Here is a 19,815-nt window from a genome sequence, read left to right as displayed (position 1 = left end):
TGCCCCACACACCCTCACCAGCCCTTGAAATAACCCTTAATGAGCAGGAGGAGAAATGACCAGTCCCTCCCGATGGTACACGTGTGCCTCAAAGGCACAAAGAGCCTGGTGCCCACAGAGAGCAGCAGCCGCTCATCCGGTTAAATATTCATGGCTGCCCCTTCCCCAGGACCCCCGAGAACAGCAGCAACTCCTCAGCCCCCAGAGCAGTCAGATTGCTCAAGCAATCTCTTTAATGAGGATTAAAAATAATAGTCTAAAATTCAATCCCAGAGTGGGGTCCTTTATTTATTTTTAAGAGATAATCCTCCTTTATTTTGAATCTGGTTTTTAAAACATTAAAAGCAGCCCTCGCTGGAGCTTATTCTTAAACCAGTGGACATGCACTGGAGCCTGGCTGGGGCTGCTCTGTGGCACCTGCCACCACCAGCCACCTGAGCCCTGCCGGCAGTGTCCGTGCCAGGGGACAAAATGCCACAGGGCCCCAGTGCTCAGCACAGTGATGAGCGAAGGCTCTTCTGCTCCTCCTGCTCTCACAGAGGTTTCCATTATGTCCTCTGCCTCAGCCATGGGCTGTGATGGCTGAGGTGTCCCTTGGGAAAGGCACGGGCACCTGCTCCACTGTGGCTGCAGGTGCTGCCAAGGCACTGAGTGAGGGGATCCTGCAGCTGCAGGACCCCACTGACCCTTGACATTTTCAACCTCCTGCTCCATCCCCACGGCAGCACTGAGTGGGTGCCCACCGGTGCCTGCTGCTGCCACGGATCATGGTGAAGCTCACTGTCTCCATCTGCTCCACTCAGCGAAACCCTTGGGGCTGGGCACCCTCACCCCCACGCCCTCCCGCCCCAGGGACATGGCCCCTCCTCAGAGGGTGCACGCCAAGTGAACCCGAGGATGGAAGGGCTGCAGGACCCCCAGGCTGCCCTAGGAGATGACGGATCCCTGGATGAGCCGCAGCAGCTGCTCTTCGTGCAGGACCCTGGGCATGGGCAGGGGTGAGCCCAGTGCTTCCCGCAGCCGGGTGAAGGTGCCGGGCCTCACCAGGTGCAGGCGCAGCGGCCCAATGCTGCCCTTGAAGCGGAAGGATTTGTAGACGGGGAAATCCTCCTGGAGACACTGGTCCAGCTGCAAAGAGAGGGCAGCTGCCTGTGCTGGTCCCACACTGCCATAGCAGTGCCCCTCAGCCACCCCACACAGACGCAGAGCACAGCCTGCTCACCTTGTAGCGCTGCCCCTCTGACAGGTCCCGCAGGCCTTGCAGCTCCGTGAACACCTCGTAGTGAGGGGCACAGGGCCCTGAAGAGTCACCTGGAGCAGCACCATGAGTATGTCAGAGCTGCCCGCAGCCCCCAGCCCTGCTGGGCACAGGAGGGCTGGCAGAGCCCCATGCAGCACCAGCTACACTTTTGGGGGGACTCGGACAGCTCAGGGGAGCTCACCCAGCAGGCTACTCTCCACACAGACGTAGTCAATCAGGCGAGAGCCTGGCCACATTTTGAGGGTGCGGCACAGGCTCTGGCAGAACTGCTCCTCAGGGATGCTCTCACCTCGCACACTCAGCATCTGGCTCTCCCTGCAGTACAGCAACACAGGATGGGTCACTGGCACCCTCCTGTTAAGACCCTGCCAGCACATGGACCCAGCTCCCTGAGGTGAGGGGCAGGGATTGGGGTGTCCTCACCTGCGCACAGGTTCCACTATGGGACACTGCTTGTGGAAGCTGACCACCCTCAGTACCTCCCCAGTACGGCACCTGCATGGGCAGGGAGAGAGTGAGGGGGAGATAGATGCATGGGACTGGGGCAGGCAGCCCCCCAGGACTACACAGCAGGGTGGAGGCACCTGTACTCTCCTGGCTGGGCTGTCACAACCAGCCCATACTCGCGTCCCTCCCAGAGCTCATCCAGCAGCACTGTCCGTGGCTCCTTGTTGGCCGGGCAGGGCAGGAACTCGTAGAAAGCCCAGTCAGGGCACAGCAGGAACCGGGGTGCTGGCTCCACTGGCCACAGGTTTACACCAAGCAGGGCTGGGCAGAAGCAGCATGTGTCAATGTGAGCTCCACAGACCCCCCAGACTTGCCCACACAAGCCTCAACCCCATCCACGGGGGAACTGTTTTGCTGGTGCCAGGACAGAGCTGTTTTCAGGTTGCAAGAAGGGAATGCAGCGAAGAGATGCACCAGCATGTGGTGGGGCAAGGAGTTCTGTGTTGCCATATGGCAGCAGTTCCCTGCGGGTACCCAGGGCATGGGGACACCCCAGCGTGGGGGACACTCACCTCCTGCTGCCTGGTAGAAGGGGCAGTAGAAGGGCAGCCCCTGGCAGTCGGCTTGGCGGAGGGAGTCGCAGTAGAGCCGCTCGGTGCCATACGCCGTTCTCACCACCACCACCTCCAGCTGTGGCCATAGACGCAACGCGATGCCCTCAAAGCCGTGGGTGCACTCAGCACGGAGCTCTGCTGCCCGGGCAGCATCAGGGGTCAGCAGTGCCTGCAGCTGGTCCCGCACCCCCTCGGGCAGCCCGGGCTGGGGGCTCAGCCTGCCCAACGCCAGCTCCTGGGCCAGCTGGGGCCATTCAGTGCGCAGGGCCACCAGCGCGTCGTGCAGCTCGGCTGCCAGCCCGGCCTCCAGAACGTGCAGCGCACGCTGCCTCAGGGCAAAGAGCAGCTGCACCCGCAGCGCGGCGGCCCGAGAGAGCAGGGTACCCGCCAGGGCCGGGGTGCAGTACAGGGTGGGCAGCGGCCACCCCGCCGGGGCGCGGGGACAGCCAGGGGTCCAGTGCAGCAGGGCCGTGCCCCGGCGGGCCAGTGCCCGCGGGAAGGCGGCGCCGAGGGCATCTAGGTAAAGCAGGGATCCCTGCGGGGAAGGAGAGGGTCAGGAGGGCAGGCCTTGCGGGGGTCCGCGCCCACCCCGCTCGCTGCTCCTCGTACCTGCAGAGGCGGATCGGTGTCCCAGCAGCCGCGGAGCAGAGCCCAGAGGCGTAGCGGAGGAACCGGATCTCCTGGCGCTCCGTCCCGACAGGGCTGCTCCAGGGGATGCCGCTCCTGGAACTCCTCCAAGCCTGCCGGGAGAGGCACAGGGTGAGAGGGACAACCATGGGACCGACCCCCTTCCCGCCCCCGCGCCGCAGCCCCGCGCTCACCGCCGGCCGTCCCGGTGCCGGTGCCGCGCAGCCGCCGCAGCCGCCACTCCTGGCTCAGCCGCACGTCGCTGCCCAGCGCCTCCAGCCTCCGCCGGTACCGACCCGCGGCGCGGCGCAGCGCGGAACGGACTAGGCGGTGCCGCAGCGCGGGGACAGCTATGGCCACGGCCACAGTCACGGCCACCACTACCGCGACCGCCACCGCCGGCAGCATCGCGGAATGCGGACACCGCCCCAGAGCAGGGACCTGGCCCCGGACCCCTCTAGCCCACCCGGCTATTCCGCCTCCGGCAGAAATGACGGAGAACTATCGCGCCCGGCGCCGCCCCCCTCTCCGCTTTACTTTTATTTTCATTTCTGCCTTTACACAGCATCCCCGGAGCCCTCCCTTGGCAGGGAATTCAACCGCAATTGAACCCCGAGTACCAGCGCCCCCTGCCCCTCCATCAAGACCAAGCTCCTTCTTTAGAAAAACAGGGCAATTGATCCGGTCTACTTTTTTGCCCGGAAAAACGGCCCCAGCCCAGCTCCTGCTCCCCACGGCAGCCTTCTTGCCCGGGCAGAGTCCCCAGATCCGCCCAGCTTGTGACCCAGCCCCGGCATTCATATGGTGCACTCGAGAGGGGGAGCTCCCCAGAGGAACCCACCTCTGCCCCAAGACACACGTGGCACGCAGAGCTTTTGTGTTACAAAAATATTCCGTGCTTTATTTACTCTGTGATAGAAAAATAACATGGCCAGGACCCCAGAGTTTCCCGCCCAAGCGAGGGGAGAGGCGGAGGGCAGAGGGCTCCGCTTCCCCAAACTCCCTGCCCAGCCGACTGCCCTCGCTGGGTGCCCTCGCACCCTGCCACTCTCATGCTGCACCGGCTCCAGAGGGGACACCGAGGCCGGGAGCCGGAGGGGCTCCTGCATCCTTGGGGGCAAAGGAGATGAGGTCCAGGGACCCTGCCACTGTGGAGCAGAGCACCAGCACGGGCTGGGGGAGCCCTGGCCGAACCCCCCCTCTGCCCTCTGCCCTCACGCACCCCTGGGAACAGAGCCGCGGGGGAGAACAAGAAGGCGACACGTACATTCTTAGTGACAACTGCAAAAGCGAACCTGAGGCCGGGCTGGTGGCCCCCACCCCAGCAGCCCCACGGGGGAATGGGGACTGCAGGGCCAGTGCTGGCAGAAGCGGAAAGCCGAAGCTGGGCCTCTTAAAAGGAACATACAGGAAAACCATGCGACAAATCCGCTGCCGTTTATACAAGGGCATAAACACCAAAGAGCTGGACGCCAGCCTGTGTTTCAGGGCAGCACAGAGCAAATCCTGGGGGCAGGGCCCACCCGCTGTCCCCTGGCACAGAGACACGAACACAGCACAGTCCCCACAGCGCTGGGGCCCGGGACAAGGGACCAGGTGCCTGCCTGTCACGACTGGGCATGGGGGATCCACTGACTGTCCACGGGGCGCCGCAGCAGCTCCTCCACATGCCTCGCCACATCCATCGTGTCCTCCAGGTCAAAATCACCCTCGGTGTCCAGCACAGGGTCAGGACTGTGGGAGGCAAGGGGTGAGGGGAGGACCAGCTGCAGTAGGACAGGGACAAGGGATATGATACCTACTTCTGGGTGTACATGTTATAATGAGGCTGGGAGCAGATGGCAGGCGAGGGTGCCTGGTCCATGTATGTGGCCCCTCCAGGGGCAGAATCGCCAGATGCATTGACAAACCTGTGGGGATGGGTCTCATGAGCACTGGTGCAGGACAAGATGGGTGCCCCAGGGGTGAAAATCACAAAGGGGTCTCCCAAGGCTCAGCACCATGTACTGCCATTGGCAGCACTAGACCTGAGCTCCACAGTGCCCTGGGTTGCTGCCCAACCCAGCCAATTCAACACTGGGAACCCATGGGAACCACTGCCCAGGATCTGCCTTCAGGGTCACACTTACTCTGGCACCACTTGCTTGATCTGTGGTTTCACGTATCCATCCACAGCTTTAGCTAGAGAGAAGGAGGCAGCACTGAGGCCCCGAGCTCCAGCACATGCCACAACCCCAGGCAGCACTGGGGGCTCACAGGTGGCCAGATGCAGAAGCCCTGTGGGGCCGGTGTGGCCCCGGGGCAGGGGGATGCTGAGAACACCAGCTCCATCCTGGCCGGATGAACAAAGGAAAGGACACATGGGGTGAAGGGACAGCGCTACCTGGCGTGGACTCACAGAGAACCGGCGTGTAGTACTTAGAGAACACCTCGTCCTTGGGCCGGTCGGGGTACACATAGATGAGGTAACTGAGATCCCCCAGGCGGTCAGCCAGGGAGCGGATGGAGAAGTCCCTGGTGGTGAAAGGCATCAGGTTCCAGAACATCCTCTCAGCTGCAAGACAAGAGTGAGGACCACGGTGACTCCCACAGTTTGCAGCAGCTCCTGGCCCTGCTCAGGACATGGGCTGTGAGGTCATACCAAGCAGCAAACAGCATGCCTCACACTGCATCCCTCCCCCAGCAACAGCTGAGGATAAAGCACAGGTCGTCAGAAAATGGGATAAGGCAGGAGGCACAGTGAAGCCAAGGCAGGTATGGCCTCATCCTGACAGATGGGGGGCAGGTTCCCCAACCATGGGGCTCCGTGGGGCTCTGCGGTACTTCTCACCCACGTGGCCCTCCAAAGGATGCTCTTGCAAACAGCAACAAGCAGACCCCTTGGGGTCAGGCCACCCCTGAAAACCCATGCACTGGGGAGCACCACCAAGTCACTGATTTCATAGAGTCCACATCAGTCCCCAGGGATGGGTCAGAGGGTTCAGCCTGGTCCCTCCTCCCTGCTGCTGCCAGCATGCGGGCCTGACACACCCATGGCTGCAGTGAGCAAGGGCAGCACTGCTCCCCATGGGACAGCCAAGGCATTCTGGGGCCTCTTGGCTTGCCTCTTTCCTGAGATGGCCTGGCAGTGCCAGGACCCCATGGGCATGAGTACCCCAGTGCTCATGCTGGGGCCAGGGATACTTGGTCCAGGGGTGCCAGCGTCTGGCGCACACTCACAGGAGTCAAACTTCCAGGCAATGGTGATGCCGCCGATCTCAGAGTCACTGAAGCGCAGAAGGAAGGTCCCGTCGGGCTTGTTGATGAGCAGGTCGTGCGCCTGCTGCTTGTTGACGAAGCCCAGGATGGCCCTAGGCAGAGCAGGGCGTCAGGGCTTGGGGCTCGGGCCAGGCAGCACAGGGCAGGGCGGCTCTTACCCATCATTCCAGTGTGGCTTCAAATGCTTCTTCAGCACCTCCATGACCCCATCAAACCACTGCCAGAAGGTGTAATTCCTCCCAGGCAGGTTTTCCTGTTGAAAACCACAGAAAATGAGCACTCCTGTCACCAGCCTCTGAGCCTCTGTTACACAGCATAGACATTGGGTGCAGCAGCAAAGACTCAGGGACCCCAGGTGGGTATGCCCCATCCAGCCCCCCAGCATGAGCACTGGGGGAGCTCTGGACAGAGCCCAGGTCGCTCACCCGGTTGAACTGGGACCAGGACACTGTGGTGCTGCTGTATTCCTCCAGGTGATTGCTGGTGCTGTTGAAGAGCTTTTGTGCCAGGAATACCAGGTTCTCTTTGGTCAGCCCGCGGCTGCTCTGCACCTCTGCCTTGAACTTCATGTTGAGCGCCTCGCAGAGCTGTGGCCACTGCACCTTATCAGGCACAGCAAAGGGCACGCGGCCCTGGGGGCAGAGAGCAGGGTCAGCACTAGATCTCCCTGATGCCTCAGGGCATACCCCACTTGGAGGTTGAGCCCTGCTCCTACACCCTCTTGGGGCAGATGGGGCCTGTCCTGCCCCCTATAACACTGGCACTCACAGGCTCGGCAAATGCATTGTCCCAGAGCACGGTGGCTGTGGCGTTGTTGTCCTGGCTCCCATGCACAATCACCACCACAGGCAAGGACAGTGTCTGCCAAGAGGAAGGAGACCAGAATGGGCTGTGGGTCACCAAGGGAACATTGCCCACAGGCACCCTGTGGCCCCAGCCCAGCCCCACCCCTGTGGGCATAGTGTCCATGGCTTGCCTAGGGCTTGCAGAGGGGACATAGTGGATGTACCTTCACCTGGAAGACCAGCTCATTCCCACCAACACTGAACTGCGACTCAAAGAGGATGGTGAATTTCTCCTCTGTCACTGACTCAGCCCCGCGGCGATCTGAGCGCTTGATCCGCTTCAGGGACTGCAGGGACACAACAGGTGAGCAGTGAGCAATAGATGGAGACACCAGGGTGAACACAGAGGGACACAAGAGGACAGGAAGGGGAACCAGGGGCGCTCACCATGTTGCGGAAGTGGGCGCTGAGCGTTCCAGTGGCCTGGTGATACTCCATGACGCAGCAGTTGTTGAGGATCTCCCCACTGCTCTCACTGCCATGGGAATGCACAAAGTCAGGCAACCACCAGGACTGGGAGCAGTGTGAGGTGCAGCCGCCCCACCACACCCTGCTCCCCGCTGCCTTGGTAGCCCCAGCCACCCCCACCACACACTCCCAGCCCCTGGTATTACTTGCGCGTGCTCTCATTCTTCAGCAGGGCCTTGGCTTGCTGCTCGCTGATGATGGTGGCCTTCACTTGAGGGGGATTCATGTGCACGTTCAGCTTCCCCCCCACCAGGAGCCGTACGGTGGCTGCAAACTTGGTTTGTGTCTTCAGCACCTGGGGGGGCTGCTTCTCGATGATGAAGGTGCTGAGGGAGCAGGGGGATCAGGTCGGGATGGGCAGGGCAGGGCCAACTCGGCCCCCCACCCAGCTGGGCTCAACGTATACCTGGTGACCAGGGCAGAGATGATGTCGGTAATGGTGCCGTTCAGCTCTGACAGCATCTCCTCCACCGGGCCTGGGATCGGCAGCTGCTGGCACAGGTGCTCGGCACGGCGGATCTGCTGCCGGTTCTGCCAGATGATCTCCGCCAGCTTCTCACACCTGGGGGGAGCAGAGCTCAGCACACACTGGGGCTCAGCACCCTGTCCCATCCCACCCCACCAGGCACTCACCAGGTCTGCAGCACATCCAAGGTGCCCTCGGGTGGGCCCCCATTACCCGCCAGCTGCTGCCGACGCTTCCACTGGATCAGTTCATCATCCAGGATGGTTGTTTGCTGCTTGCGCAGCAGCTGCAGCGTCTTCTGGTGCTTCTCAGCCAGGTCCTGCAAGGTGGGACAACATCACAGGGCATAGGGACAGTGTCACAGGGCATCACGGGGAGCAGAGGACAGCGTCATGGAGAACGGGGTGACATCACTCACCACGCGGTACTGCTGTAGTGTCTGGGCCTCACGGTGCAGCCAGGCCTCCAGCGATGCCTTTTTCTGCTGCAGCGTCGTCTCCCGCGACATGCGCTCCTGGGGGCCCAGCTGGGAGAGCTGGGAGAACTGGGCTAAGGGACAGAAGATGCTGTTAGGGCTAGCCCAGGCAGCGACCCAGGCCCATGCTCCTCGGCCCCCCACCCACCTTGGAGGCGCATGTTTTCCTGGTACTGGATGATGAAGTATTCCTGTGTCTGCTGCAGCTTTTTGAGCTCATTCTCTGAGTCCTGCGTGATGAGCCGTAGCTCCTCGAAGGTCTGGTTGATTTGCAGGTGTTTCTGGGACATGGCGTCCACCAGGGAGCCAGTTGGGGAAGGGCTCTGCATGGGGCACAGGGTACACTCAGCATGGGGAGGGGACCCTCTCCATTCCCTGCCTCAGGGCTGCTCACATCATCATGGAGGAGAGCCCCTGAGTATCCCCCCAACCCTGCAGAACCCTCTCCCTCACCCCTCCCAGCCCCTACTCACATTGTTTGCCTCCCGCACCAGCCGCTGCTCGTGGTAGAGGATGTGCCGGATGCAGCGCACCAGCTCCATGGGGCATCGATCATATGTGTTCTGTGGGGAGAGCACTGCCTGAGTCAGCCACAGGGCAGGGACCCCCCTGGCCTTGTACCCCTGCCCACAGCCCCCCACTCGCCTGCAGCTGCGTAGCATAGTGCCCCAGCTTGATCTTCAGCAGGAAGCCGTCCTCACCCACTTGGTGGTCTGCCTTCTTCTGCAGCTCCTGGATCAGCCCCTCCAGAAGCTGCGTTGCCTTCACATTCTCCTGGGGGTTGTCAAGGTCAATGGAGTCCCTGCATGTGGGAAAGAGCAGTGTCAGGGCAGCCTGGCGGCAGGGAGCACCCACTGCCAAACCTAGCACCCCGCTGGGGATGGGACACCCTGACCTACCATGCCTGGCTCTCGATCCACTGCGACAGGTAGTGCCGCACCTCGATAGGGAAGTGCTGCCCATAGAGCGCCTGCATCTGCCGCAGGGCTTCGCCCTGGAGCTGCTGGGCCTGGATCCACACCGCCATGGCTCAGCACCTGCGGGAGACGCACTGTCAGGGCACCTCTTGGAGACAGGCAGGCACTGTGCTGCAAGGGGTCTGGCCCTGGCTGTCCCCACTCCCTTTGCAGGAGCCTCTGCGATCCCAAAGCCCTTTGAAGGAGTGTCTGGAGTCTCCGGTGCTGCCAGTGCTGTCTCCAGCTTCTGAAAGAAGGGACATGCGGGGGCAGGGGACCCTGGCTCTGAGTCACCCCCTCTTTTCTAGGAACAGCCCTGGGGGTGCCCGGAGCCAAGGACGTGCCTCTGCGCGGCCTCTCCACATGGTTCTCATTTCCCCTCACTGCACCACGGGATGGCAGCCATTGCTGGCCACGCGAATGAGGAAACAGGCCAGGGGGAGGAAGGGCTGCCCAGAAATCCAGGGTGACGCAGAGCGGAGGCCCCCCCTGCACTCACCCCGCTCCTGCCCACACCCTGGCAGTGCTGACAGGCAGGAGCAGCCCCAGCCCCAAAAGCCCCTGTGGCATCGCAGTCCCTGATGAGTCCCCGGTCCCAGGGCCACTGTGTGCCCCATGTCCTGGTGGAGACGCACGGACCTTCCCAAAGCGGTTTTGGTGTGACTCTGGCTCCATAAAGGGATTCCACCCACCACATGGCCTCAGCTCCCCTGGGGGCAGGCAGGGATGAGATGGTGGGGACAGCACCTCTACTAAAATCCAGCGCGTCCCCTGGGAAGTCACACCTGTGGCTCAAGGGAGCTGGAGAAACAATCTGCAGCTGAGTGTTTGAGGGTGATATGATGGTGAGTGACACAGGAGAGATTGGGGGGCTAAAGGTCCCCGAGTGAGAAGGCAGCAGTAAATAGCATTTAGATACACTCACACCCAAACCACCTGGGATTTGGCACCACACGAGGGGCCAGGCTGGGGTGCAAGGCCTTGGGTGTGTCCCAAGGCTGGGTGAGCAGGCCAGGACCTGATCACTGCACTGGCTGGTCACAAGCAGAGGGACTGAGCCAATGGGGGCTGTTTCCCCCTCTCCCCATAGCATTTTGTTCAGCCTCAGAAATACTTAGTGGCCCACAGGGCTCCAAAAGAGCTGGTGCTGCCATATGGTGAGGGGCACATGCTGGGGGACAGTGGCAGCAGGTCCGAGCAGAGCAGCCACAGCCGGAGCCCCTGAGCCAAGCACACCCGCCCCTGAACAGGAAGAGGAACAATAACCCAGAGTTGGCTAAAAATGAATTTTTCCCCTATAAAAAGGGAGGAACGTTTCCACATTCACAGAAATCACCAAGCTGGAAATGCTGCTGGCAAGGAGGGGCCTGGGGAGGCAGAAGAATGCTGACAAGGAGGAAAGGGAAGGTGGGATGGCCGACAGCAGGACATGCTGCTGTTGGAAATTGCAGACGCTTGATAAGGGGCAGAGACAAGAATGGCCACGCTGGTGCCACTGCACCACAAAGCGACCGAAGTCCCCAAGACTGTGGGGACATTTGCATGGACACAGAGCAAACAGACACTGCCCTGCCTGTTGATAAAATGGTGATCTCTTCCCATCTCAGAGTGACAAAACACTTCCTACTCCACTCCAGCATGTTGTTAAGCAACGAGTCTCTGGCTGCTCTGTGGTGAGCCAGCAGGCATCGCATTTGGCCAGTGCCAGCCTGGGAGCAGGAGCACCAGCATCACATCTGCCTCTACAAGGGGCTGTGCAGTGGCTGAGCTCACCTGGTGTGTGCCCCAAAACACCATTTGCACCAGGCTTGGGCACAACCTCCATGGACATTGTCAAGGCAGCAGGACATGCAATTTCTCCAGACACCTCATTTTTGTCTCATGTGTCTCAACCTGTGGACAAACCAAACCTCCCCATGGGCTGCAGGGTACCCTAACCACCCCAGCACAAGTGATCAGTGTCGCCTACCATGGGCAGACATTTGGCCCTGAGACTCAGCATGGCTGGGGCAGCAGCTCTGCTTCAGCATAAGCTGGAGCACCATGGTCCCACCATGCAGCTGAGCTGCCACTGCCAGCCCTTCCAGGCAGCCCTGCCTCCTGCACCTGGCTGCTGCTGGCAGCCACTGCCCTGGCTTGGACCATGCTCAGTACCACTTTCCAACACCACACTCCTCAGTGGCACCACCGGCTGCCCAAGGCATGGGAGCTCAAGGGATTCACCCCCGTGTCCAGGGACATTCACCCACCCCAGTGCCACCTCCAGCCCACCAGCCCCAGCAGGACAGCTGCAGCCTCAAGCACTGCCATGGGTCAGCCATGCTGCAGCCGCCGGCCCCGTGCGCACTCCAACAACTGCAAGAGGCAGATAATTGTAGTGGTTTAGGCTACTTTGCATTTACTCGCTGGCAGCGAGCTGGAACCCACCCGTCACTGCAGCTCGGTTAACCAGCAGCACTCGACAAGCCACAGCAACGCGCTCACCGGAGACTTATTGCCTGTGAAGCGGCACAGGCAGCAGCTTCCCGGGGTAGGGCCACTGCTGAGGAGATGGACCCCAGAGCTGTGGGGAGGGACTCCAGAGCCACGGGGACCAAGCAGAGAGAGGGAGATGCCAGCAGTCATTGCTTCTGCCTCTTATAGCCCCACTGCCCACTGCTGATGGGGAAGCACTGCCAAATCCAATGCAAAACAGGAAAAACCCACAGGAGAAAAGGGCACCCAGAAGGCCAAAGGCAGCAGTGCAGGAAAGGGTAGGCACGGGGGAGGTAGCAGCTCTGCTGGGACTGGGGGCAACCAGGGGACTGATATGACCACACTGGGGAAGGGTTGCAGTCACAGTGGCAGCAGGCACCAGCAACAAGTCCCAAGCTGCGGCAGAGCCAGAGCACATCCGTGGGCCCACAAAAGGAGGGAAATGCCTTACAGGGTGAGGCCGGCAGTGGCACCTTCCCACGTGCCATGGGCACGGCAAAATCCAAACACAGGCAGACACTACCCCGGGGCCGGAGCACGCTCTGCGCGGGATGCTCACTGCAATCAGCCGCGGGACGCTCCTTGCACACAGCCATCCCGAGGGCCTCCCCGTGAGCAGGACACCCTGCCCTGCTGCTGGCACAGCTCCCGACCTCTGGGCAGCCTCTGCCCAGACCCACGCCCTGAAGGGGCTAGGCAGGGGCCAAGGGCCAGGCAAAGGCCTGGGGGGACCACAGCAAGGGGCTCTAGCTGTAACCCTCCCGCCCCACTCCCGCGCCGGACCCACGCAGTCCCTCCGCCGCGGCGGCTCCCGCACTGCCCTTTGCCCGGTGCTCTCCCAGCCCGGGGGTCTCCGCAGTGGTGTCCTCCCCCCGCAGGGGCGCGGCGCTGGGCTCCGGCGGCAGCGGCCCTGCACCCGCTGCGCCTCCCGCCGCAGTAAACACGGACACGTGGTTTCTCGGCACCTCCGGGAACCCGCGATCGCTTCCAGGTCAGAGCCGGCCTCGCTCGTGGCCGCAGGGCTGGACCCTGCACCCTACGGTGGTGCTGCCCAGGGGCTTAGGTGCTGCCCCAGCCGGCGCTGCCCCTGCCCCCGGCAGGCCTGGCCAGAAGGTGTCCTGCAGCCCTCCAAGGTGGGCGGCCCCAAGCAAGGTCCCTGCAGGACGGGATCCAGCCCCCCGACGGGGCCCCGGGCACGGTGGGGATGACAGCGGGATAGCAGCCGCTCGGCACAGCGAGGGGCTCCGCTTACCCCACCACAGACACCCACCCCTCCGCCCACAGCGGCCCCCTGTCCGCACCGCCTCACCCCGGGGCCCCCCGAGCTGGTGTGGAGTGCCCCGTCCTGTAGCCGCACTCACCCGGGCTCTGGCCCCGCTCTGCCCCTCGCGCCGCTCCGTCCGGCCCCAGGACAGCCCGGCTACGGCTCTCGGCGGGGGCAGCCGGCACAGCCGGGCTCCCGGGCGGCCGTTTCGCTGGCTGCGCACTACAGGAAGGAGCAGAGAGCAGCTATTTCCTTCCAAAATGTCAGCTGCCTGCGCAGGACAGCCTGTCCCCAACTACTGGCAGCCACTCCTGCCACTGCCGCCTCCGGGGTGCCCACCGGGCAGCGGGGCCGGTACACTCTCCCGCTCGGCCCCTCACACCTCGCCGGTACCAGAGCAGGCACGGCCTCTATCCTCGGCAGGTCAGTGGCACCAAGCCCCTGTGGCTGGCTGAGAGCCAGGGATGGGACCCCAGGAACCCATCCAGGAGTTTGGCATGGGGAGGACAGGACCCACTCACCTGCACCCCCCAGCTTCACTCACAACCCGCAGCGCACGGCCCTGGAGCAGAGCCTGCACTGGGAACACTCCGGTGCTGGTCAGCAGTCCCCAGCCCCACTCAGAGCTATGGCCAGGGCTGGTGGCACCGGCACACACTGGAGCTGGCACAGAGGCCCCAAGGCTGCTCCTGTTTTACACTGGCCTGTGGTTTCCAGCTCTGGCTGGGAGGCAGCAGCACCTGCTGGCACGGGAGCATGCTCCTTCTAGAAGCTCTGTGCTTTGATGGGGTTTGTTTGTCTCCCACGGAAAGTGGCAGCAACCGATGGCTTCACCCTGGTGGCATCGGGGAGGCGGCAGCCGAACAACTCAGCCCACGCTGGAAACATCTGGGGCCAGGCACCATGACACTCATGAAAGAGGCATGGCTGGCTCTAGTAATCCAACGTGCCCCCCAAGGGCAGAGGTGACAGGCCCCACAGCCAGTAGGCAGAGCTGGGACTTGTAGCACCAGGACCATCCGGGTGTCCCAGCAACTCTGTGAGCCAACAGCAGAGAATTCACACCGTTACAGGAACAAGGAAACCACATGCATGACCTGATGCTGCCCAGAGGGGACACCAGCCCCACACAGGCAGAGATGCCCCAGCTGGGCACCAGTGCCAGGGGCATCAGTGCTGGGGGCTGTCAACATCTGATCTCACACCACGGGCCAGGCTCTCTGCCTGCCAGCACTTGCCATCCTTGGGAAAGGTTTTCCTCCTCACTTCAGATTTCTTCTTCCAATCAGAGAGGCCCAGAAACATGTGTCAAACCAAAACCACCAAAATACCCAGTAAAATCCCAGCAAAATCCCTTGAAGCCAATGGCTGGAACTTTGAGAAAACCCCAGTGCACCAAGAGCCACCCCAGGGCAGCCACTGTCAGATACAGGTGCAGCCCTGGCACCAGTGGAATTCCTCCAGACACTGAGCATGTAGCAGGACCAGCACTCGTGGGCAGGACACATGGTGGAGCCACATCAGCAGAGCCCAGTGCCCAACCAGCCCCATGGGCACAAGTCCAGCCTGGCTCCTGCAGAACATCCACCATGAGGAGCCCAGTCCCTGCCAGCAGTGGTGTTACCCCCACCATAAACCCCCAGACAGGATTAGAGATGCCGGGCAGAACTTTAATTACTCCTGGCTCCCTGGGGCCAAGCAGCCGAATTAACTGGCTTTGGGGCTGGCACAGCAGGGAGTTGCCATCTCTGATGTCTCAGGGTCCTGGGGCTTCCCCCAGCTTGGTGGGGGAATCCCAGGGCAGGCACAGAACCACTGACCACCTACAGCATCCTGATTTGGCAGACTCCAGCCCTTGCCTAGGCAGGGATGTGCAGCTGCCCTGTGCCAGGGTACTCAAGGAAGGGATTTTCCCTCCATGCTAATAATGACCAACGCCAAGTCTCTGTAATGCCATGCTGAGGGCACAGCCCTGGGGTCCCACAGGTCTTGTGCCAGCCCCCTGCACCAAGGCCAAATCCAGCACAGCCCCTGGCTCAGTGCTAATCCCTGCTCAGACCTGCACCAGCCCAGGAGGGACAGGCTGGAAGGGCCTGAGGATTAAGCTCATTTCAGCATCGAATTAGTCCTGATTGGGGTCTGGAGACACAATTTCATTTTCTCTGCCATGCTCCAGTGAGCACACACAATGGCACTAATCCAGCCACAGCCAGACTGGATTTGCTGGGCAGGACCCAGGTGGGCTGGGGAACATGTGGGCAGTACAGGCACCAACCACACTGCTCTGGCCACATCCATTCCCTCAGATCATCACCATGCTCCAGCTCTACTTGGGGCTGGGGAGATGGTGCAGGAGCCTCCTCACCCCTGGCACGGTACAGGCTTTTGGATGTCTGGTGAGCTGGGAGAGCCAGAGTGACACCAGAGCAGCTCCTGCATATCCCCCACTGCACTCCAGAGTTCATCCCCAGTAGTTGCAGCAGCTCTGCACACAGAGATGCTTTCACACCAAGTCAGTGGAGCAGGACAGAGAGGGGTAAAGCCTTGCCTTTGGAAGAGGGGCATCCATAGACATCCCGGGATGCTGGCAGGAGGGGGACTAGTCATGTAGAGAATAAAACAACCAAAACACCAATGGCTTGTACAACAAAATTCTCAGTCAAATCCAGAGAGGGGTGAAGCACAGTGCGCATCCACATGTACACAAACATGTCCAGGTGGGTTTTGGCATTCGTGGCTCCAGGATGGAGCCCCTGAGGCGGCAGCAGAGCCCCTGCCCCTGAGCTGCACCATAAGCAACACCACAGCATCTCTCCAAGTGGGGCCAGAGAAGCTGCACCCCTGGGCCCACAGCCCAACAGCACTGGGATCGGATGTTCCCACTGGAGAGGACAAAGATCATTTTACAGTGGTTCCAGCTGGTGCAAAGACTCAGAACTGCCAGCAAGAGCAGCCTCTTCCTCTGCTAAAGGCTTTGCAGGGCCATTGAGTGATAGGAATGAGAGGCCAGACAGAATGAGCACCCAGCACATGGTGGGCAGGGCCGGGTCGATGCTGCTCTGGCTCTTTGAGGCAGTGGCTCTCTAGCACCAGCCTTTTCCCCAGTTCCCTCCCCAGGACAGCTGTACTGTAAACCAGCATTTAGAGCCCATAACACAAAGTTACATTGAAAATGGATATTGCAAAACTCACCAGTGACTGTTTCAACCGGGAATGGCTTGTGACTATGCTGTGGTTCGGCTACACCGCTGTGGCTGCCCCAGCCCAGCGGCACATCGTTCCTGGTACAGTGGGAAACAGGAGCTGGCAATCCGGGAAGCACTGGGCACAAAGCGCCCGCGAGTAGCCTGTGTTCCTGGCCCCTCTGGTGCAGCCAGATGGGTGGATTCTGCTTTATCAGCAAGTCAGCTCAGCCCTATCGGCCAGGAAGCCGTGTTCAGTGTGCCTCCCCCTCGACGTTTCCCAACGCGGGAGCAGCAGCGCGCAGCAGCCTACCTTTTATCAGCCAGCAGATGTTGCTAGAACTGTTGCTGCATGTGAAATTCAGGCATGCCCAGCGCCACTTGGATCCCTGCACCAGCCACACGGTGCCAGGGTAAACACCCCCGCCCCCTTCCTCCCGGGATCAAAACACTTGGGGGTTGCAAAATAGACACCCCATGAAAGGAAAGGCATGCCACAGAAACATTACAGCTGTCGAGGCTACTTCTCCCGGAGCATGCCGGAGCCCCAAAGCCAGCACAGCCTTCCAGACTGGAGCTGCCTGTATGGCCACAGAGCCAAGTCCTGACCCATCCTGGTAAGGTGGGGACCCTAATCCTAGCCCTAGCCATGCCCTGGCTTCCCTGCAGAGGCTGCTCTGAGGGCAGCACTCACAGGGTGTGTGACACTGGGAGTCACCGCAGCCAGACAGGCAGAGGGGCGCAGCCTCCAGCACAGATACCCAGGGGATGCTGATGGCAGGGAGGTCCCACTCGCCCTGCCTGCTGTCCCACTGTGCATGGGCTCCCACTGGCTCCCCAGGGCTGCTGTGAAGCTTGTTGGGTGCAGCCAAGCTTACAGTCATTCCTTGCAAACTAGAAAGTCATTTCCCAGCTGATGGGGCCGCTTCACTGTACTCGGCCCAACACAGTCATCACTTGCCGCCCACGATGTAGAGCAGTGCAGGGAGCAGGGATTTTTTGCAAGTAGGGTATCTGAGTTTTGCTATCACTCGAGAGAGAGCTGGGAAACCCCATGGCGAAGCCTTCACAGTCACTTTGGAGTCAGCACTTCCCCTGCAGTGAGAAGGGAAGGTCCCTCCAGAGGCTCTGTGTGCCCTGTACTAAGCATCCCCAACTGCAGCTCCCTGTCTGGTGACAGCATCCCTAATCCTGCTCCAAAGTTTTGGCCTTGGCAAAAGGCAGGCGCAGCAGACCCAGTGAGGTGGCTCCAGTGACAACTGTAGGGGCCCAACACCCCTGAGGCAAGGCACTGTCAAAGTGCCACAAAACACAGAGCAGGTGACAGCCACCCGTCACACCCACTCCCAGGCTAGCTCTCCCGTGTCCCTGGGCACAGGCTGTTGGCACCTCTCAGCATTCACCAGAGCTCCTCCTCCTCCTCATGCTGCACCCATAGCACTGCACAGCATGGCCCAGCCCTCTCCAACCCCAGGGACGAGCAGCTCCCCAGAAAGGGTTATAAAACCCAGGGGAACAGTCTCCATCCTCACACACAGCATCTTGGAACGACATCAGGTCTGGCTGTGATCCTGATGGTTTCAGGAGCACAAGGACCTGAGCCAGCAGTCAGGACCTGGAGGGGAGAGCTCCCACTGTGGAGGACTGGTTCCTGGTGCCCACAGCAGTGGTCAGGCTCTGCAGAGCACCTCATGGTGCCCGCACTAAGTGCCTCCATGCATGCTACTGCTGGGGCTCGCACTGCTCTAGCCACAGGCACGAGCACTGCAGGGATATGAGCTGGCTGCAGGCAGCCAGCACAGTGTTCCAGCTCCCAGCCAGAAATGTCCTGCTCTAACCAAGCGACCCGCACTAAAGGGACATTGTGTGCCATGCCACTGCCATGAGCAGACCACGCGGACCTGCTCTGAGCCCAGCCCTGCCTCCCCTCCACAACGCGACCCAGACTGCAATCAAACTGCTGCTGGTCACCGCCTGTCCCCGGCCCTGTGCCACGGGGTGCCCAGTACGGTGCACGACGACTTGAACAAGCCGACAGCCCCGGCGGAGCACCACAGAGGTGCCATCGGTGGTGTCACCGCGTCAGCAGCTCAGGGCGCGCTGAGCAGTGCCGGTGCGAGCTGAGCACGGGAGCCCCGGAGCCGCTCGGCAGGAGCTGCCCGGAGCCGGCCTGGCACGAGCCCGGGGCTGGCCGGGCACGGAGCCCTGACAGCTCCGTATCCCGCTGGACAGGTGGCCGCAGCTCCCGCGGGCTCCCAGTCACCGGCCGCGCCCGAGCTGGGTGAAAGGCCACTGGGCGCTGCGGTCCCCGCCGTGTCGCCGCTCCCGCCCGGGGACGATCCCACCCGCCCCGCGGCGCGGAGCCGCGTGTCCCACCGACAGCAACGGGGCTCCCACTCCCGCCACCCCGATCCGGTGTGCTGCCTGCGGCGGGAACCCCCCCGTCACTGCACGGGACGTCCCGCGCTGTCCCGGATCCTCCCCTCGGCCCGGGAGCGGGACTCGGAGCCGCCCTCCGCGGCCGCCGCTCCGGCGGGGCCCGGGTGCGAAAACCAGCCCCGCTCCGCCGGGCGAGGAGCGCCCCCGCCCCGGGATGCGCCGCCGCACCAGGACGGGCCCGGGACGTACCCGCCGCCCCCTCGGAGCGGCCCCACTCGTTGCCTCCGCCCGCCCAGCGGCCCGCGGGCCCAGCCGGGGCCCCGCCGAGCCCCGCGCCCGGCCCAGCTGCGCCCGCCCGGGGTTACGAAACACCCACAGCGCGGACCGGACCGGACCGGACCGCCCCGGCCCCGCCGCACCCCGCCCAGCCCTGCCGCGGAAGGCGGACGGGGTCCCGGGCCGCCCGGTCCTGTCCCGGCGGCGAAGGCCGCTCCGTGCCCGCGCCCACCTGCGGCCGCGGCGGCGGCTGCGGCTCCGCTGCTCCCGCGGCTCCCGGAGGCTCCCGGCGCTCGGCTCCGCCGCCGCTCTGCCCCCGCCGCGCCCCGGCCCGGCCCGCGCGGCCCCGCCCCCCCCACGGCTCCGCCCCCTCCTGCCCCCGCCAGCACCGGGAACGGCACCGGGTAACGGGAGCGGTACCCACTGCTGGGTAACTGCACCAGGTAATGGCACTGAGTGACGGCACTGGGCATCGGGCACCGGGTAACAGTGCCGATACCAGGCGTTGAATAATGGCATCAGGCAGTGGCACTGGGTGACAGCACCGGGCACCAGCATTGATTAACGACACCGGTACCAGCACCAGCACGAGGTATTGGCACAGGGTGTCCAAAGTAAGTAGTGACACTAGCACCAGGCACGGGCAGAATCCAAAACAGCTTCAAGCTTCAACACCAGTAGCTCTGGCAGGACACAAACCAGCGCCAGAATTTGGCAGTAAGTACTGGGGAATCCCAAAGCAGCACCAGGCCTTGGTTTTGGAAGCAGGAGTGATCAAATCAGTACCGGGTGGCCACAGGTTTTGCTGCGAGGCTGCCTTGT

At 62.3% G+C, this 19,815-nt stretch overlaps 3 protein-coding genes across 5 annotated transcripts in view; 1 reads left to right on the top strand and 2 right to left on the bottom strand.

The window, feature by feature from the left end:
* Window positions 1-262: 262 nt before the first annotated feature.
* GHDC (GH3 domain containing) lies at window positions 263-3,513 on the bottom strand. 3 transcript variants are annotated; one of them, XM_085083625.1, is made up of 8 exons: window positions 3,144-3,513; window positions 2,932-3,062; window positions 2,281-2,857; window positions 1,846-2,029; window positions 1,685-1,756; window positions 1,443-1,576; window positions 1,223-1,311; window positions 263-1,145 (listed from the first exon to the last, which is right to left on the bottom strand). In XM_085083625.1, the coding sequence occupies exons 1-8, from the start codon at window positions 3,355-3,357 to the stop codon at window positions 1,041-1,043; spliced, it is 1,506 nt and encodes a 501-aa protein (XP_084939751.1). In that variant the 5' UTR covers window positions 3,358-3,513; the 3' UTR covers window positions 263-1,040. The 3 variants fall into 3 exon arrangements, with proteins under 3 accessions (XP_084939751.1, XP_084939750.1, XP_084939749.1); XM_085083624.1 differs by having other exon boundaries at window positions 263-1,128; window positions 3,144-3,496; XM_085083623.1 differs by having other exon boundaries at window positions 263-1,128; window positions 2,932-3,503.
* A 309-nt stretch (window positions 3,514-3,822) lies between these two features.
* On the bottom strand, window positions 3,823-19,335 carry LOC146426570 (signal transducer and activator of transcription 5B). The gene is made up of 19 exons (XM_085083669.1): window positions 19,226-19,335; window positions 9,361-9,498; window positions 9,107-9,263; window positions 8,935-9,024; window positions 8,610-8,784; window positions 8,405-8,535; window positions 8,154-8,305; window positions 7,927-8,082; window positions 7,667-7,846; window positions 7,440-7,527; window positions 7,217-7,339; window positions 6,976-7,068; window positions 6,633-6,839; window positions 6,366-6,460; window positions 6,169-6,299; window positions 5,333-5,503; window positions 5,079-5,130; window positions 4,752-4,859; window positions 3,823-4,683 (listed from the first exon to the last, which is right to left on the bottom strand). Exons 2-19 carry the CDS (start codon window positions 9,486-9,488, stop codon window positions 4,557-4,559), a joined length of 2,364 nt encoding a protein of 787 aa, XP_084939795.1. The 5' UTR covers window positions 9,489-9,498; window positions 19,226-19,335; the 3' UTR covers window positions 3,823-4,556.
* Window positions 12,444-19,815, top strand: part of LOC146426569 (uncharacterized) — a 14,376-nt gene continuing 7,004 nt past the window's right edge. Inside the window, exons 1-4 of the mRNA XM_085083316.1 lie at window positions 12,444-12,503; window positions 12,771-13,044; window positions 13,177-13,545; window positions 18,464-19,436. Coding sequence (XP_084939442.1) covers window positions 12,444-12,503; window positions 12,771-13,044; window positions 13,177-13,545; window positions 18,464-19,401 — 1,641 coding nt within the window. The 3' untranslated portion in view covers window positions 19,402-19,436. The remainder of the gene's footprint in view (window positions 12,504-12,770; window positions 13,045-13,176; window positions 13,546-18,463; window positions 19,437-19,815) is intronic.

Source organism: Lichenostomus cassidix, chromosome 27 (genome assembly GCF_008360975.1).
Source record: "Lichenostomus cassidix isolate B80296 chromosome 27, HeHo_3.0, whole genome shotgun sequence".
Lineage (NCBI taxonomy): Eukaryota > Metazoa > Chordata > Aves > Passeriformes > Meliphagidae > Lichenostomus > Lichenostomus cassidix.
Note: the sequence above shows the minus strand (reverse complement) of the source record. Positions and strands in the feature narration are given on the sequence as shown.

What these genes read in the sequence shown, in the direction of transcription:
- LOC146426570 (XM_085083669.1), bottom strand. Translation starts at nt 9,488, where the DNA reads ATGGCGGTGTGGATCCAGGCCCAGCAGCTCCAGGGCGAAGCCCTGCGG. An exon ending in ACTATGCTACGCAGCTGCAG is followed by an intron (nt 9,025 to 9,106) that starts GCGAGTGGGGGG and finishes CTCTCCCCACAG; the next exon opens with AACACATATGATCGATGCCC. An exon ending in ACAATGCATTTGCCGAGCCT is followed by an intron (nt 6,840 to 6,975) that starts GTGAGTGCCAGT and finishes CTCTGCCCCCAG; the next exon opens with GGCCGCGTGCCCTTTGCTGT.
- GHDC (XM_085083623.1), bottom strand. Translation starts at nt 3,357, where the DNA reads ATGCTGCCGGCGGTGGCGGTCGCGGTAGTGGTGGCCGTGACTGTGGCC. An exon ending in ATAGTGGAACCTGTGCGCAG is followed by an intron (nt 1,577 to 1,684) that starts GTGAGGACACCC and finishes GCTGTACTGCAG; the next exon opens with GGAGAGCCAGATGCTGAGTG. An exon ending in TGTGGAGAGTAGCCTGCTGG is followed by an intron (nt 1,312 to 1,442) that starts GTGAGCTCCCCT and finishes GTGCTGCTCCAG; the next exon opens with GTGACTCTTCAGGGCCCTGT.